Source organism: Nerophis lumbriciformis, linkage group LG09 (assembly GCF_033978685.3).
Source record: "Nerophis lumbriciformis linkage group LG09, RoL_Nlum_v2.1, whole genome shotgun sequence".
In the NCBI taxonomy this organism is placed as follows: Eukaryota; Metazoa; Chordata; class Actinopteri; order Syngnathiformes; family Syngnathidae; genus Nerophis; species Nerophis lumbriciformis.
The window spans coordinates 39,008,964-39,026,328 of NC_084556.2; the positions used below are offsets into that span (position 1 = coordinate 39,008,964).

General features: G+C 40.4%; 1 protein-coding gene across 5 annotated transcripts in view; it reads right to left on the bottom strand.

The window, feature by feature from the left end:
* Positions 1-1,198: 1,198 nt before the first annotated feature.
* LOC133607316 (beta-galactosidase-1-like protein 2) overlaps positions 1,199-17,365 on the bottom strand; it is a 40,579-nt gene continuing 24,412 nt past the window's right edge. For 2 of the 5 annotated variants that reach the window (XM_061961819.2, XM_061961821.2), the window contains 12 exons: positions 17,243-17,307; positions 17,090-17,174; positions 10,613-10,750; positions 10,412-10,492; positions 10,233-10,342; positions 9,993-10,139; positions 7,715-7,786; positions 3,010-3,088; positions 2,854-2,941; positions 2,674-2,785; positions 2,355-2,471; positions 1,199-1,782 (listed from right to left, as the gene is read on the bottom strand). In XM_061961819.2, the coding sequence (XP_061817803.2) occupies positions 1,696-1,782; positions 2,355-2,471; positions 2,674-2,785; positions 2,854-2,941; positions 3,010-3,088; positions 7,715-7,786; positions 9,993-10,139; positions 10,233-10,342; positions 10,412-10,492; positions 10,613-10,750; positions 17,090-17,174; positions 17,243-17,307 (1,181 nt within the window). In that variant the 3' untranslated portion in view covers positions 1,199-1,695. Of the gene's footprint in view, positions 1,783-2,354; positions 2,472-2,673; positions 2,786-2,853; positions 2,942-3,009; positions 3,089-7,714; positions 7,787-9,992; positions 10,140-10,232; positions 10,493-10,612; positions 10,751-17,089; positions 17,175-17,242; positions 17,308-17,365 lie in introns of all 5 variants that reach the window. The other 3 variants (XM_061961818.2, XM_061961820.2, XM_061961822.2) reach the window with 3 other exon arrangements.

Consider the following 17,365-nt stretch of genomic DNA (forward strand, 5'->3'; position numbering starts at 1 on the left):
GCTTGATGTGCTGACATCCTGGTAGATCCGCAAAGTAGAGTCACGATACTTGGTCTCATGGTTCCGAGCCCAGTGTAGCGGCGCTTCTTTCTGCTGAAATCCGGAGAAGCAATCCAGGAATGCGCGCGGAGTTTCTCTTTGTACGGATTTGAAGGTCGGGGTTCAATGGGCTCTCTTCAATTCAGGCGGTGTGGGAAAAATAGTGTGGTCCATTGATTTCATTGACAACTCCAACACAAACTCAACTGGGTCCCTGTCGTAATATTTTCCAATATAGGTGTTCAATAAAGTACTATTTATCTATCCATCTATCTAATGGACACATACCTGCTTTATGGGGGTTAGAATGCCTCCTGGTTGGCAGGGGATCAACATTTTGACTTCACTCAATGTAAGCTTTATTTAATGTAATTTTTATGATTTTTTGTTACATTCTGTTAAAATAAACCTCCAATAAAATAATGTTCCTCTCTTTGTTACAGAAGCATGGGATTACATATTTATTGTCCCCACTGTATCATCATAGCGTGACATCTGAGGCACTGTTAAAATCAATCCAATTCATGTAAAGAAGGAAATAAATCAAAATAGTGTCTGCTAAATTTCTACTGTAATAAGGTAGATCCCTATAATAATTACATTTGATTCTGTTTTGATTGACACTGTCAGAAAGTATTCATCTATTTGTGAGGAGGCGGGGCCGGCAGACCGACAGCGAGGCGTGCCCCGCCGGGGCCGACTCCGAGATGGCGGCAAGGAGGCGTGGTCGGCAGTCCGACAGCTAAGCAGGGCACACCGGAGCCCGCTCCAAGATGGCGGCGAGGAGGCGTGGACGGCGAGCGAGCAGCGAGGCGGGGTGCGCCGGGTTCGACGCCGCGAACCTCAGGTGCGGGAATCGCCCGGCTGGGCACAATTAAGTAATCCCCTCTCAGTGTGTAAAAGGGCGACAGTCGAGAACGACAGGGCAGAAAGAGGTGGAGAGCCAGTGGTGCATGAGGAGCACGCGCGACAAAGAGCGAGAGACAGACGACGCCGGGGACGGCTGAAAAGCAACCGGAAGAGCGAGCGGTTTGAGAGGCGAGAGCTGAAAAGCGACCCGACCTGAACTGAGTATTATTTGAAAAAATAAACAAAGTCAAACTATGCGATGTCTGTCCTTGATGGTCCTTGGAACCCGCACGACGGCACGAGTCGTTCACACTATTCAACAATATGTTTATTCATTCCTCAAAAAGCATTGCTAAATAACATATTACATCCACAGTATATATATTGTATTGCGTATTAGTAGCTCTTGTATAGGTGAGCATTAACATCTTTGTGAAAGCTGATATTCAAGCAAGAATAGACGGATGGCTCCACGTCAGCAAGAATAGACGGATGACTCCTAAGGACATCGCCGCAAGGTCACTCATTGGCCCGAGGAGTCTATCATGAACCCGCATCGCTGCGGTAATGTCACCCCAAAATGCAGGAGACGTGCAGGTAAAACAAGTATTTTGATTACAGCAACACATGTAACATAAACATCAGCATACAGCTTACAGAGTCAATCCACCAGCCCTGACTGGAGGGCGAGGCAGGCATACAGGTATATAGCCTGATTGGCAACCTGAACCAGATGTGCTCAAGTTGTCAATCAGGGGTAAAAAAAAAAAGTATAATTTTCTAATGACACAGGCTGGATGATGGGAGTCACTGGATGTCTGCTGCCATTCCAAGATCAGGCGTATCCTCAAAAATGATCTTGTAGTCGCCCTCTTGCTCCTCAAAAACAATGATCTGTTTTCATAGAAAATAGTCAAATTTAAATATGATTTGGATTGCAAAGGTAAACAATAACATAATCTTTCCTTTTTCCAACAAGCTAGTTGGAATTTGAGACTTTAGTGACGTATTTTACATTAGTTACATCAGCGATATCTCCATATATGGTAGCAGTTTACCCATAACACGCCATTTTTATCTAGTTGTAGTCCAAAGTTGTAGTCTATAAATTCCTTCTTTTTCTCTATCCCCTTGTTGTGGGGCAGACATGCACACCAAAATCTTTCGCTATTGCCATTTCTAATAAAAAGTAGTGTATGGTTCTAACTTATAACTGTCAGTAGTTTGTGATATTTAGTAACATTTGGCTGTGACAGTGGCAAGATAGTTGAATGTCATTGAAAAAAAAAATACCCTCAAAACATCGCAACTTTTGCTGCAACTTTCTAAAAAAGCTGCCGTAAATTCAGGCATTTTATGCCACAACAATCACCCAAAAAATCCTGAAAAACCCTGGGAGTACTGATTATATTACAGAATGTTCAAACATACAGGTATTGTTCATTCCAAAATGTCCACATAAATACCTGGTTGATTCCACTGTTGAGAAAAGGACCAGGGAGGTAGAGAGTCTGCTGGGGTCCAATGGACCAGTAGCATCCCAGATTTATCCCATTGATAAAAACAACACCTTTTTCCCAACCCTGTGAACCCAAAGATAATTCAATCACTTTTCATCACTACAATTTAGTAGGGGTGTAACGGTACCTCATAATAACAATTAAATACCGTTACAGCCCTAGTATTTGTGACATAAATACATTATACACTGCTGAAAATCTTAATTTCCCGTCGGGGATTATTAAAGTATATCTGATTCTGATTCTGATTATGTGTTTCACCCACTGGCAGTTTCACAAATGTATCACTGGGGTATCCGTATGCAAACAGTTGGCCCATGAAAAAGGAAGGAAAACTGGGGGTTTCAGGAAGAGTTTTCCAAGAAGCCTGATAGAGACTAAAACATATGTTTTAAACAAACTGTTACACAAAAAGAATCACATTATTTACCAAAAGTGTACAAACCTATCAATAAAACTGGGTTTCATTTCCAGGCTGTATATCATGAAATCCTGTAGTGGGATATTGTTTAGTAAAATATCCCCGACAAGGCCTGCAAGGACACACATTTGAATGACATCGTATGTAAGAGCAGACACGACGATCATGTCTAATAACTACCTTTGCGCTGCTTGTCAAGGTCCTGTCCCCGGTGAACTCGTCCACAGTTTTCAACCAATAAACTTAAAGTTCGCTGTCCCTGTAGGGACATTATGATGATTGTCATTTGCAGATTTTAGCCTGGGGAAACAAACCTCCCACTACAAAATGCTAAGAAAATGTACTAATAACAAGGGCTGTCAAAGTCAACGATAATGAGTTGATGCTAATCTCCTTTAACAGCGCTATTTTTTTTGGTCGCGCGATCAGTGTTTGTGAAAACCTAAACCACGAAGTTGTTTTGCATATATAATTAGCCTAAACCAGCATTTCTCAAACTGTTGTACGTGGTGCAGGCTTTATCTAGTGGTATGCCAAATAATTGCTTAATTACCCAAACTACAGCCCGCTGATTGTCCCAAATTTATTTTTAAAATTTAAAACATTGCAATAGTGTTGCCACCTGATGGCTGAGGTCAATAGCGAGTATTATTGACCATGTGCATTACACAAGTGCACAAACACACTCATGGTCCAATTAATCAAAAACCAACACAGAACGGTAAAATGGTCAGTGTATGTTTTGGTATTTCAATTATTTTTTCATTAAGGGATATTGAAAAGCAAAAAACGATTACTTTATTTGAATTTCGTTTTAAAATACATAAAAGGAAATAGAAAAACAAAGTGCTTTCAGTAAACAAAAACGGAAAAACAGACCAAAACGGATGGTTTCTCATAATCTGACACCGAATGTTTTTATTTTCAAAGTAAAAGCGGGGATACTACAGCATCCGTGTGTCTTTGGAGCCCTACACAGAAAATATTTTAGACATGGCACAACTAAATCTGACGTCTACATATGTCTATATGCACATATAATACGACAGTGGCGGCAAAATGGATTCGATCGTGCATCATAGTACAGATTTTCTTACAGGCCAGTCCACTGTCCTGTCTTTAAAATCACTACATCCGGTTCGGAATATATATTTATATATATTTTTAAAGCTGGCAGATGAGTTTATAGCAGAGTCACTTTCAATAATTTTTAATCCGTCAGTTAAAAACAAAGACATTCCATCAGTTTGGAAATCTGCTTTTGTCCTCCCTTTATTAAAGAGAGGTGATCCAGCAGTTCTTTCTAATTATAGGCCAATATCAAATGTATGTGTCTTATCAAAAATCCTGGAATCTCTTGTTTGTGATTAGTTGAAAGAGTTCCTCTATTCAAATAAAACTATTTGTTAAATATCAATCAGGCTTCAGGAAACAGCACATCACTATCACTGCTACAATGAAGGTGGTAAATGACATCATTGTAGCGCTTGATAAAAACAGTACTATGCCTCACTTTTTATGGATCTCTCCAAAGCGTTTGACACTGTAGACCAGTGGTCCCTAACCACCGGGCTGATTGGTACCGGGCCGCACAAGAAAAAAAAGAAAAAAAGAAATCAATCAACATAAAAACACAATATATACACTATATATCAATGTATATCAATACAGTCTGCAGGGATACAGTCCGTAAGCACACATGATTGTATTTCTTTATATAAAAAAAAAAATTAAAAAAATTAAAATTAAAAGATAACGATAATTTCCGATATCACATTTTAACGCATTTATCGGCCAATAGTCCAATATTATCGGACATTTCTAGTAATAAGAGATGTTTTTCTTTCTGCCACATTTTTATCTGTGCTAGACTGATCTTTTTTATATTAGTGCTACTCGTTCTTGTCTTCAGATGGTGGATTGTGTTTACCATGCTTCTTTGAGGTTCATCACCAACTGTAGAGCCATAAATCACCACTGTGACTTGTACTCCCGGGTGGGATGGGCTTCTCTGTCCACTAGGAGACAGTGTCATTGGTACACTTTGATTCACAAGGCTCTTCTGGGACTATTGCCCGATTACATTTGTACATTAATTACACAGAGAAGTACAGACTCTTATGCTCTGAGATCCAACGATCAGCTGCTGCTCTCTGTTCCTTTTGCTCGCACTCAGTTGGGGAAAAAAACTTTTGTCTATGCAGCTCCTTGTGCTTGGAACATGCTACAAAGAGACTGGAAGCTGACTGAATTTTTATCCTGAAATACTTTTAAAATCTAAACTGAAAGCATTTGAAGGAGCCTCAGTTATCTGTAACTGTTTTACTTGATGTCCATCCTGTCATTTTAATGTGTAATGTGAATGTAATTTGTATGTGTAACTTTGCTGCCTCTTGGCCAGGACTCCCTTGAAAAAGAGGATTTTAATCTCAATGGGATTTTTTCCTGGTTAAATTTAAAAAAAATTAAAATATGAAAACACATCAATTTTGGTCTGCTTTTCTGTTTCAGTTTCTGTTGATATGTGTGTAGATATATCTGTAGGAATCTTGGAACTTTGTGCCCTGTCTAAAGTATTTTCTTTACACGTTAGCCAGAGTCTCGGGCGTAGTAATTTTACTAATTACACATGCTGGTCTTTTGCTCTTTTATAAAGCCCTTGTCTCACTGAAACATGACTTTCTTTTTCTAATGCCAGCATTATTAAAAGAAGGCACAGGCACAACTCCAAGTTTCTCAATCACGATGGGTATTCCTCAGGGATGTCTGTTATCACCATATTTGAACCTGCTGGCACGGAAATAATAGTCAGTTGGCAGATGAAACAACTAATTTCCTAAAAGAAATAACTACAAATTCCACCGGTTATCGAAAATATTCAAGAATTCTCTAAATTATTTAGGACTTTGCCTAAACCTTAAAAAATGTGAATTGTTTCCTATCGCTGAATGTGCGAAAGGAAATATTTGCAATGTTTATGCAAAGTCTGAGGTGAAATATTTAGGTATTAACTATTAAAAAAAAAATTACTCAGAAAACAAACAAAGAAAATAGAATTAAAGAATGCCAAACTAAGCTAAATTTATGGCAACCAAGACATTTGCCAATACTTGGACGTATTTACTTAACCAAAATGGAAAGTTTTTCCGGATGTATTTATCCTGCTCATTCTCATTTCATACCAACTAGAATAAAAAAAAAGATAAACCAACTCAACTTTAATTTCATTTGGAGAAATAAGACTCATTATATAAAGGGCAACATGGTGAAATAATATAAAGCTGGAGGACTAAAAGTTATAGATTTTGGTCGTTTAGATCAGTGGTTCTCAAACTTAGTAGTACCACCTCGGAAAGAACTTTGCTCACCAAGGCAGAGGTTTTATTTAGTAAGTATATTTAATATTTTTCTGCCACTGTAACATTACACACAGTTTGAACAGTAACACTGTGTTTGAATATAGGAAAATAAAACATTTTACTTTAATGAAGTGATTCTTTGGCAAACCACTCGATAGAGCCCACGTACCACTAGTGGTACATGTACCACAACTTGAGAATAACTGGTTTAAATGGTACCCTGAAAATGAACTGGTGGAAGTCATGGATTAAAAATTGTGATTCTTTCTGGTACTGCATACCCCCCAAAATATTTGATAAATCAAAAGAATTGAAGTTCCATGATATGGGACATTCAAATGTAGAAGCTTCCTTTTAAATTATCATACTTTCTCAAGCAGATGTATCTTATGGGAAGATGATGTACACACATAACTTGTCACCTCATCACATTCTAACAATAATTTGTATTTCTGCTTAAAAATAATTTGCCGCACTGCCCATTATTACTTCCATAACTAATCTAGCACGACATTTCATTAATGCACTAATTATGGGGTGGACCGGTTGATACCTACATTTTTCACTTCAGACTTCACAGAGACCCTGCAAATATTTTCTTTCACACATTAATTTTTTTAAGATTTAGGCAAAGTCCTGAATACATTAGAGAATTCTTGAATCTTTTCAGTAATACTTTTTTTTAGGAAAAGAGTTGTTTCATCTGCTAATCGACTATTAATTCGTGCCGGCAGGTTCAAATATGGTGATAACAGACATCCTTGAGGAATGTCCATCTTGATTGGGAAACTTGGGGTTGTGCCTAAGACTAGTAAAACACAACTATTAATATTATAAGTCCTCTAATTATCTCCCGAAACTTAAAGGTGCCATATGTAATAATTTCATGTCAAGTCATAATTAAATGGCCCTGATATGTCAAAAGGCATTCATAAATCATGTTCTTTTCGAATACTTTTATAACTGATAACGGTAGTTCAGCCGGGATATGCTCATTTCAAAATTTGATTTACAGCCCTGAAATCTTGTTATTGTTTTAATTTCGATGTCCCGCCCTCCACCGTTTGACCAATTAAAAAGTCTGCGAGTGTGTCACATCCAGGTTGCCAGTTACGCACCGCCACCTTCGTCGAGCTACTGCCACTGGTAAAGTTTACTAAACATGTCAGACCTTAGTAAATGTAAAAGGATTCTCAACTTATTCATGACAAAGCCAAGAAAAAAACGAGGATTTGTATCGGGGATGTCTTTGAAAGATGGAGATGATTGAAGGCGGAGAATATTTTTTCATTTGACGCCAAACCTGCTAATTTCCTCCTTGATAGGTAAGTAAGGCATTTACGTTTTCTTATCTATAATTGTTGCATCCCTAGTCTAAAGCACATTTATGAAATATTTTTTAAAATGTATCTGCAATCGATTGCAATTAATTATGAGTTAACTACGGACAAAATGCAATAATCGCGATTAAATATTTAAATCGTTTGACAGCTTTAATAATAACATGGTGCATGTCAATGCCATACCTTGGCATCTGGAACAGCCAGTTCTGTATGCTGGTACATGAAAAGCCCTATGTAACTTCTGTTTACAAACACCTGCGAAAGGAGCCAAAGTTATCCGATTAATACAATCTCACATATGGCTGGAGGACTGCAAAATATCATTTTGTGTACATCTAGTGTACAGAAACAGGTGCACACATGCATAAAAAGGCGTCAACTCAAATTAAACCGCTCCTCTGCAGACACAATTTGGATGCACATCTGCACATGTATATTGTGCATGCCTTTGTGTGTTTGCTTCAGAAATGGGTGGATGAAACCGACAAAACACATGCATACAGGCATGCGCACAGGGCAGCCAACTGTAATATAATCACTGTGGAGGAGTGATTATATTACAGTTGGCTGCCCTGTCAGTAACAATTTGCATACTTTCATAATCGATAGCAATAGTGAATCTTTATTCCATAAAGTCAAAATAAAGATGTGTCATTTGCAATCAACCAAAATATAAACACAACACTTTTGTTTATCCTCCCATTGTTCATTGTTCTTTTTTTTCACTATGTAAAGCGCTTTGAGTCACTAGAGAAAAGCGCTATATAAATATAATTCACTTCACTTCACTTCACTTTTTTATAGACACAAAAAACCAATGATCTCAAATATTGTTCTAATCTAACTGTAAGTGAGCACTTCTCATTTGCTAAGATAACCCATTCACCTCACAGGTGTGACATATCAAGATGATTATTAGGCAGCATGATCATTGCACAGGTGTGCTCTAGACTGGCCCAATACAAGAGGTGCAGTTGTACTGCACTGGGGAGGTTCTGGTAATCATAAAACCTGCAGTATATGTTCATCTTGTTCACAGATGATCAACTAAATCTCTTAAATAGTTATGTAACGTTCCTGGATATCAGCAAGAAGTGGAACACGCTCATATACACCAAACCATGAGAACATCTCAAACATGCTCAATTGGTGACATGTCAGGAGAGTATACTGGCAATGCTTCATCATGGGATGATGGTCGTAATTAAATGGCCTTGGGAAATCATCAGAGTATCTCTGTACATTTAAAATGTCTGCCTGCCCACACCATAACCCCAAACCAACATGGGCCACTCCATCCACGTTGATGTCAGCAAACCACTCACCCAAACAACGCCATGCAGGCTCTCTGCCAACTGACCTAAACAGTTAAAACCTGGATTCATCAGTGAAGAGAAAATGCCAGACACTATTGAATGTGAGCAATTGCTCACATATTTCAGTTACGACTACAAACTGCAATCAGGTCGAGACCCTGATGAAGATGACGAACATGAAGATGATTTGCCCATAGAAGCAGTGTGTGCGGATATTCCTTGGTTGTGCAAAGTGATTGTTGCAGCAGTTATCTAGATGGCTGGTCTTAAACTATCTTGGAGGTGACGATACTGAATGTGGAGGTCTGCAGTTGTGAGGCTGGTTGGATGTACTACCAAATTCTTTGAGATGTCTTTGGAAATGGCTTTTGGTAGAGAAATAAACATTCAATTCACGAGCAACAGCTCTGGTGGGCATCCCTGCAGTCATCATGTCTATTGTGCGCTACCTCAACACTTCCAACATCTCTGGCATTATGCTGTGATAAACCTGTGCATTTTCTAGTGACCTTTTATAGTGGCCAGCCTTCCCAGACCTACGAGATGCACTACGTCAAGAGTCAGCAGAACATGACCAAGCAGCTGGTGGTCGAGGAGTACCTGGAGGAAGAGAACAACCGGCTGAGGTACGCTGTGGAGCCCAGGGGTATGAGCCTGAAGGGTTCCCAGGAGAGGCTCCAGGATAGGGAGCTGGAGAAACTGAGGGTCCAAAGAGCTTCTGCAGAGCCAGCTAAGGAGGACCAGGGACAGGTCACCAGTGACTAGGGACTCTTGTCGGTCTAAGGGACTTCATTGCCGTTTTTTCCCCCTGTTTGGACTTGAGTGGTTTTGCTGAGAAATTGTAAATGTTTTTTTTTAATGTGTCATTTTTCCTTTTCTGGATTTTGAAATGACAAACTGTTTGGATGTGCGAGTGGACTAAGCAAGCACTATTTCGGCGAGCTTGAAACTGTACTCCAGAGTACAGACTGAGAGAGGAACGGTATCAAAATTCTTCCGTATGCCTTCTGTGTATGGAAAACATTTTGAAATCCTGGAATCTTTCAAGTCTAATTAACACCTTGATATGCCACACCTGTCTGTTCCTTCACACAGTATACAGATAAAGAAATCAGGCCCAGATACTCAAAACAGTTTTGACTCACAAGAGCACGGTCTTTAACGTTGTCTCCTGACTTCAGTATTCCTCCACTGGTGATGGTTGTCTCATAGAGTGTATATCCATAAGACTGACCATTCCTGTTGTTCACCGGCAGGTTCTCCATGTTCACCGGCTTGACTGATTTAAATGGCTGTGGAGAAAACAAATAATTTAGCTTTCATGACAAAAAAACAACTCTTTGCTTCACGCATGTTCTCAAGGAATCTTACATCTAAAGACATACTCCCTCAGTAAAGCTCAAAGCATCCCATAAGGACAAATGCTGGTATGTGATTGCCGGTTCGTACGCTTCCTTGTGTTGTAACACTGGCATCTCGGGAGAATTGGTCCCTTCTGATGTGAGAAATAGAGTCATACATGGAGCACCATTTACATCCACTGTATATGTATTGTTGAACTTACTGTTGAATTGAGAGTGTAGATCTCTGAGAAGATAGTATTTCTGCGTGTACTCCCCAGCTTCAGACAATGGAGCGTCATAATCTGCAAAACACCTGATTACTATTGCATCCTGACACTGGCAGAGCGAGGTTGCTCTCAAAGTTTGCATGAATGAGGCCACTGGTTTATATTGGACAATGTGAACGACAATGAGGCACTAACCATAGCTGGGGACAAATGCTTTGTAGGAAGGTTCAGCCAGCCCTCCGCTCATAAAACCAAAACTCGAGCCTCCATGGAACATGTAGAGGTTGACAGACATGCCTCGCCTCAGTATTTCTCTTACAGTGGACACCATATCTGAGCAAAAGTTAAAGAAACATCAACAGCAATCCGTGCTTTTCTTTTACAAAGGCAAATAAAGGTATATTTTCCACAAAGGAAATTTTCATAGTGAATGTTGTTTTCTGCCTAGACTGGGGATCGGCAACCCATGGCTGTAGAGCTGCACGCGGCTCTTTAGCGCCACCCTCATAGCTTCCTGGAGATTTTTCCAAAACTTATGGAAATGGAAAATAACGTGGGAATAATATATTTCTTCTTGTTTTAATATGGTTTTGGTAGGACGACAAACATGACATAAACCTTCCTAATTGTTAGCCCACTGTTTAATATGTTTGTGTTCATGCTTCACTGATGAGAGTATTTGGCAAGTGTCGTTTTGACGGTCCTTGGACTCTGACGCAACAGTTTGTTTACATGTATAACTTTTTCCGACGTGCCACAGAAAGATGTGTTTTATGCCACTCCTCCACTCTTATTTTGTTCACCAAACGTTTCATGATGTGCGTGAATGCACAAAGGTGAGCTTTGTTGGTGTTATTTAATGTGTGGAGTGCTAATCAGGCTTTTTGTCAGTGCATGACTGCAAGCTAATCAATGCTAACATGCTATTTAGGATAGCTGTATGTACATATGTATGTTCCATCATTATGCTTCGCTTTTAGGTATATTCGAGCTCATTTAATTTCCTTTGCTTATGTCCTCTGTATAATTAATATATATTTGCAGGTCTCATGACACATTATCTGTATACAATATTAGCTGCATTTCTGATAGTTGTTTGTGTGCCATGTTGTTCCAGACCACAGCAAACGTTACCCAGTGTGACCAAGATTGTAATACATCCATTAGAAGAAGACAGCCTGCTGTTTCCTTTAACTTGAACACAGACATCTATGCCTTTGGCCATTCTAAGCCAGTAATTCCCAGGGGTTATCTCACCCTCTGAGAAGCCTCTGTTGTACTAAAGTTTTCCAATGTTGTAAAAATTCGTAAAATTAATATTAAAACTTTAACATTCCTGTCAATGACAATTTGCGTCAGACACATAGTAATTTTGCTATTATGTCTAACATAGACACTTAAATAATGTTTTGCCTTCATGATAATTTTTTTTAAATTTTATTTAAAAAAAAAATAAAAATTCTGTCTTGCCTTTGGTGAGGGTGGTCACATTTTTTTCCGCTCCCTTCTTCTCCCTGCTTGCTCTCTTTGTTTTGTCTTGTCTACACTTTTTTGTAGCCTCTTTCTTTGCGCTGTCCTCCAAATCTAAACATCAGACATAGAATTGATCAGCTGGACTTTTGACTCAATTGACAAAATCTTTTCGACGAGGAAAAGAGGTTCTGGGGAACCTGGCTGCCCTGATGGAACCATTGCTGCGGGGTACGTGAGAGATTCCTGAGATAAATGGAGAATCATGTGCCTCTCAGTCCTTTCCACTATTTGGAACCGTGATCGCAGGGCACCTGCTGATTGGGCTGGGCATTGCTCTGGTGTATCGTCAAATTCGTAAGATGATGGCAGCCTCTCAAGGAGCCCAAAGGCTGTTCGTCGCAATGAAAGGATTGGGCCGGGCTGTGGGATCACAGTCTGGGGCGATTTCTGAACTGAATCGCAAGATAGATCACATCATGGAAAAGCTGGTTGAAAGGGAAAAATTGGATATGAGGGCCAGCATGGACGAATAGAACAGACAAGCCATTGTAATGTCTGCTCGCGGAAAAACAAAAATCCTAATCTACGATTTGACTCCCTCGAATGGCCTTGACGCTGCAACAACAGGAGCAGGCTGTTCTGAAAACATCCCAGAGGACACCTCAGTGATGGACGCTTTTGACCTCCCTCCCTCCTCAACGACACCTAGAGTTGAACTTTTGCTTGCATGCAGAACGGCCCCAGGCCTATGGACACTACATCAACACACCCAAGAAAATGAGCATTTAAACACACACACACCCTCCCCCACCCCACGCCTTCACCACCGCTTGATTCCCCTTCGGGATGATGGACGGCTGGCAGCGTTTCATAGAAGCAGTCGACCTCCAGGGTCCCAACTCCCCCACACCCCCTCTGTTGCGAGTTGTCGTGATTAAATGTAACATGTTTATGTGTACATGGCATGGAGGTTTTTTCCCACTCCAGACTAGACCCCTTTAGGAGCCTAGTCTAGATTGGATTTTTTTACTCATCTTCTTCCCCAGCGTTTTACCTTTTTCCCACCTTTTACGGGGCACCTCGTGGCGACCCATCAGCGTTCCTGTTCTGTACCCTGTACACTGTTTGTTTGTCTAATCTTGAACAAGTTTGTGCTGAAAACATAGTTTCGTTGTACTTGTTGCAATGACAATAAAGACCTATCCTATCCTATAAGACTTACATATGGCTTTACATTTTTTGCAGCTCCAGACAGATTTTATTTTTTGTATTTTCAATCCCGGGCTCGGAATCTTTCTGTGTGGAGCTTGCATGTTCTCCCTGTGACTGCATGGGTTCCTTCCGGGTACTCCGGCTTCCTCCCACCTCCAAAGACATACACCTGGGGATAGGTTGATTGGCAACACTAAATTGGTCCTAGTGTGTGAATGTGAGTGTGAATGTTGTCTGTCTATCTGTGTTGGCCCTGCGATGAGGTGTCGACTTGTCCAGGGTGTACCCCGCCTTCCGCCCGAATGCAGCTGAGATAGGCTTCAGCACCCCCGCGACCCCGAAAGGGACAAGCGGTAGAAAATGGATGGGTGGATGGTTCCTACTCTTACCTATGGTCACAAGCTTTAGGTAGTGATAGAAAGAGCAAGATCGCAGATACAAGTGGCCCAAAAAAGTTTGCTTCATAGTACTCACCCTTACAGATAGGATGAGGTGCTCTGGCCTCCCAGAGGAGCTCACGGTGGCTCACTGCTACTTTACATTTAGAGGAGCCAGTTGGAGACTTTCTTGTGCTGTAATGTTGATGTTTAAAATTAATGCACCTCCATTGCTGTGACAACGATTGCGGCATAATAAGGAGGTGTTGTTTTGCTTTTGTGGCTGTCGCTACTGTAGCTGTTTTGCACCTGAGGACAGGGGCGCCGCTAGGTATTTGGGGCCCCATGAAAAGAATCTTTACAGGGCCCCCAACACAGTGTCATTATTTTTTCTGTATAATAATTTCATCATCATTAGGGGCCTCTCTGGGCCCCTCTCCATCATGGGCCCCTAGAATCCGTCTCCTTTACCCCCCCTTTTCGGCGCCCATGCCTGAGGACTGTGGTTGACGCAAGTTAAGTTTAAAAGGAGCATCAGAATCGGTGTGCTTCTGTCAGATTGCTACATTACTTACTGTACAAGACTTTACTTGCACAATGTCAACTGAAAATTTAGCACCGAAATGAACAGCTGCGACTGTTCTAAAATGTCAAATATCAAAGAAAATAAGTGGCCAAATATATACTTTTGTATTAACATTTTATTGATTAAATATGCGCTAGAATGCATTTTAGAATCCTCTAACTGCCATTTTCTTTGTAAAATCTAGCATCTTTATATCTTGTATATGTTTTTGGAGACTGTACTTGTGAGAGAGTAGCTGGAAATTAGTTTCCCCTACCTGAAATACCAGCAGTTGCCATTGGAAAGTTTCAGTACCCATCCCTACTCACGAACACCTCCATACTCAAGTGTTCCAAGCATGCCCAACTGCAAGGTGGCAGTCTGCCATTGGATTATGTTTCACGTCTTATTTGCTTATCTACGTCTCAATAATGACAAATGTCAATGTAAATATTTTGAACTCTACTGACTGAATAAACATCAGTGATCAATGTCACAGACTATGCATGCAAAACACAGATGTTACTAGAGAAGTTACAAATAACAAATTTACCAAATACTCTGTTCAATGGAAGGATAGGCTACAGCAGTGATTCTCAAACAGTGGTATGTGGTATTGTGGTATGCGGGATCCATTTAGTGGTATGTCAAAGAATCACTTACCGTATATTACCAAATAGTAGCCCGGGCGTTTATTTCACAAAATGGGGTCAGACCCCGGGCGGCTATTAGGACATGGGCGGTTATTTGCACAAGGCTTTTATTTATTTTTGCACCAGCCTGCACCAGGCCATTATTTGGTTACAATGGTTAGTGTCCAGTATTTTTTTTCGTACTAAAAACTTTAAATGTAAAAGCTAATGTAAACATACAAACAAAAAAACAAGACTATCAAAAGACAAGAGATCAACAAGGCCTCAACATGACAGTAGTGCAACAATTGTCAAATAGAATACAAATACTAAAAATAAATAAACTTTTTAAATAAAGCAGCCTACCGGGAAAAATAAAATTATGGTACCAAGTACTCAAGTATAAAACCCACCATCAAAACAGAACAATAATACTGTCACTGTCCTTTGCCTTAATGCGGATCATTTTGCGGGACACACGGTGGTTCAGTCCACGAACGTGATGCATCCACTGACACAAATTAGCATCAAGCTCGTCGCTCACTTTCTTCCTACCTCCACCAGATAAGCGAGCCCGTTTTCCATCGATTGCTGACTGAGATTGTAGTTCTCCCTTTTTTTGTTTCCATTCTCGTACACATTTTGGGTCAACGTTAAACTGCCTGGCCGCTGCCAAACCAGAATTCTACTCCGCATACTTCACAACCGCTAGCTTGAACTTCAAGTCAAACTTTCTGTTCTTCTTCCCCCTTAAAGTATTCCCGTCCATCAGTTGTGGTGTACCGGTATCCTGTTCATTCAACTCACTGCTGCTGTTGCTTGCCATGTTGAAACTTTTCCTCGTGGGTTTGTTGTTGTCGTTGAGTGTGTGTTACGCTATATGCGGTCACCCATTGCAATATGTTGATTACCCAGAATCCCCACATAACGTCTGCTGTTACCGTAATGACCAGAATTATTGCACCTTTGCTTTTCCTTTTAGCTTATAAATTGGGTTTAATGAAGTCAATATGATTTTAATCTAAATTATGCAAATAACAGCCCATGGGCGGCTTTTTGGACATAGGCGTTTATTAGGAAGAGGCGTTTATTTCACAAAATGGGGTCAGACCCCGGGCGGCCATTAGGACATGGGCGGTTATTTGCACAAGGGCGTTTATTTGGTAATATACGGTATTTAAATATTCAAACATAGTGATACTGTTCAAACTATGTTTAATGTCACAGTTGCCAAATTATTGAATATATGTGTTAAATAAAACCTTTGAATTGTTTTAATTAATATTTACATCTACTACACTACTGTATTTTAATGTTGGTCATTATGGTGGTACTTGGAGAGCCAAGTGTTTTCTGAAGTGGTACATGGTGAAAAACGTTTAAGAACCACTGACCTACAGTATTTTGGAAATGTGATTCAAACCTCACACTTTATTTTCCAAGTGTTTTAAAAACATTTTTAAACAGCATTGTTTACTTGTAGCTGTACTTTACTTAAATGATAAATAAATGGGTTGTACTTGTATAGCGCTTTTCTACCTTCAAGGTACTCAAAGCGCTTTGACACTACTTCCACATTTACCCATTCACACACACATTCACACACTGATGGAGGGAGCTGCCATGCAAGGCGCTAACCAGCACCCATCAGGAGCAAGGGTGAAGTGTCTTGCTCAGGACACAACGGACATGATGAGGTTGGTACTAGGTGGGGATTGAACCAGGGACCCTCGGGTTGTGCACGGCCACTCTCCCACTGCGCCACGCCGTCCCTACTTGCTAGTAGATTTATAATTAATTGAACTTCTGTAAACAATTTTAGTCTAAGATTACTCAGAACAACAAGGTGTAATACATATTCTAAAAGGGGCTACTGGAATAATTAGTTCGAGCTTGCAGTGTGGATAAAACCATTATCGACAAATCAAGTTAGGTCTACTGTAGTTTCTACTTTGAAATAGCTAAATTTGAGCAGAATTCAGAATTTGGCGGTTTGAAAGAGACTTCTTTTTGGTCCGATTTTATCCTGTTTTTATCCTGTTCAGGGAAATGGTAAATGGGTTATACTTGTATAGCGCTTTTCTACCTTTTTAAGGAATTCGAAGCGCTTTGACACTATTTCCACGTTCACCCATTCACACATACATTCACACACTGATGGCGGGAGCTGCCATACAAGGCGCTAACCAGGACCCATCAGGAGCAAGGGTGAAGTGTCTTGCTCAAGGACACAACGGACGTGACTAGGAAAATACTACTTGGAACCTGAAAGTAACCAGAACTGTTTACTCAGTGTTCTCTATTTTATCCCAGGTGCATCTTTAAATGTGGATAGTTTTACGAACTCTGTGGAAACAAATATGTGTTGCGGTACACCCCTATTTAAGACCAAAAATAATGTGATGAAACATACCCTCTGGGGGGAGCACGTGGTGGAGATTACCCCACACATCATACCAGCCTGTCCTGTAGTCCATCACCATGGTTGGTCTGTTGGGCTGACAGAATAGAAAACATGGCCTGTGATGAGATGTCCTTTGCAGCCAATGTGTGTCATGACACTAACCTGGATTACATTCAGATCCTGAATGTCTCTCTGATTTACTTTCTGCAGCTTCAATGTTCTGATGGCTACAGGACAGCAGAGATTAGGTTCAAGGGTGTGCGAGTGTGTGCGAGTGCTCTGTGC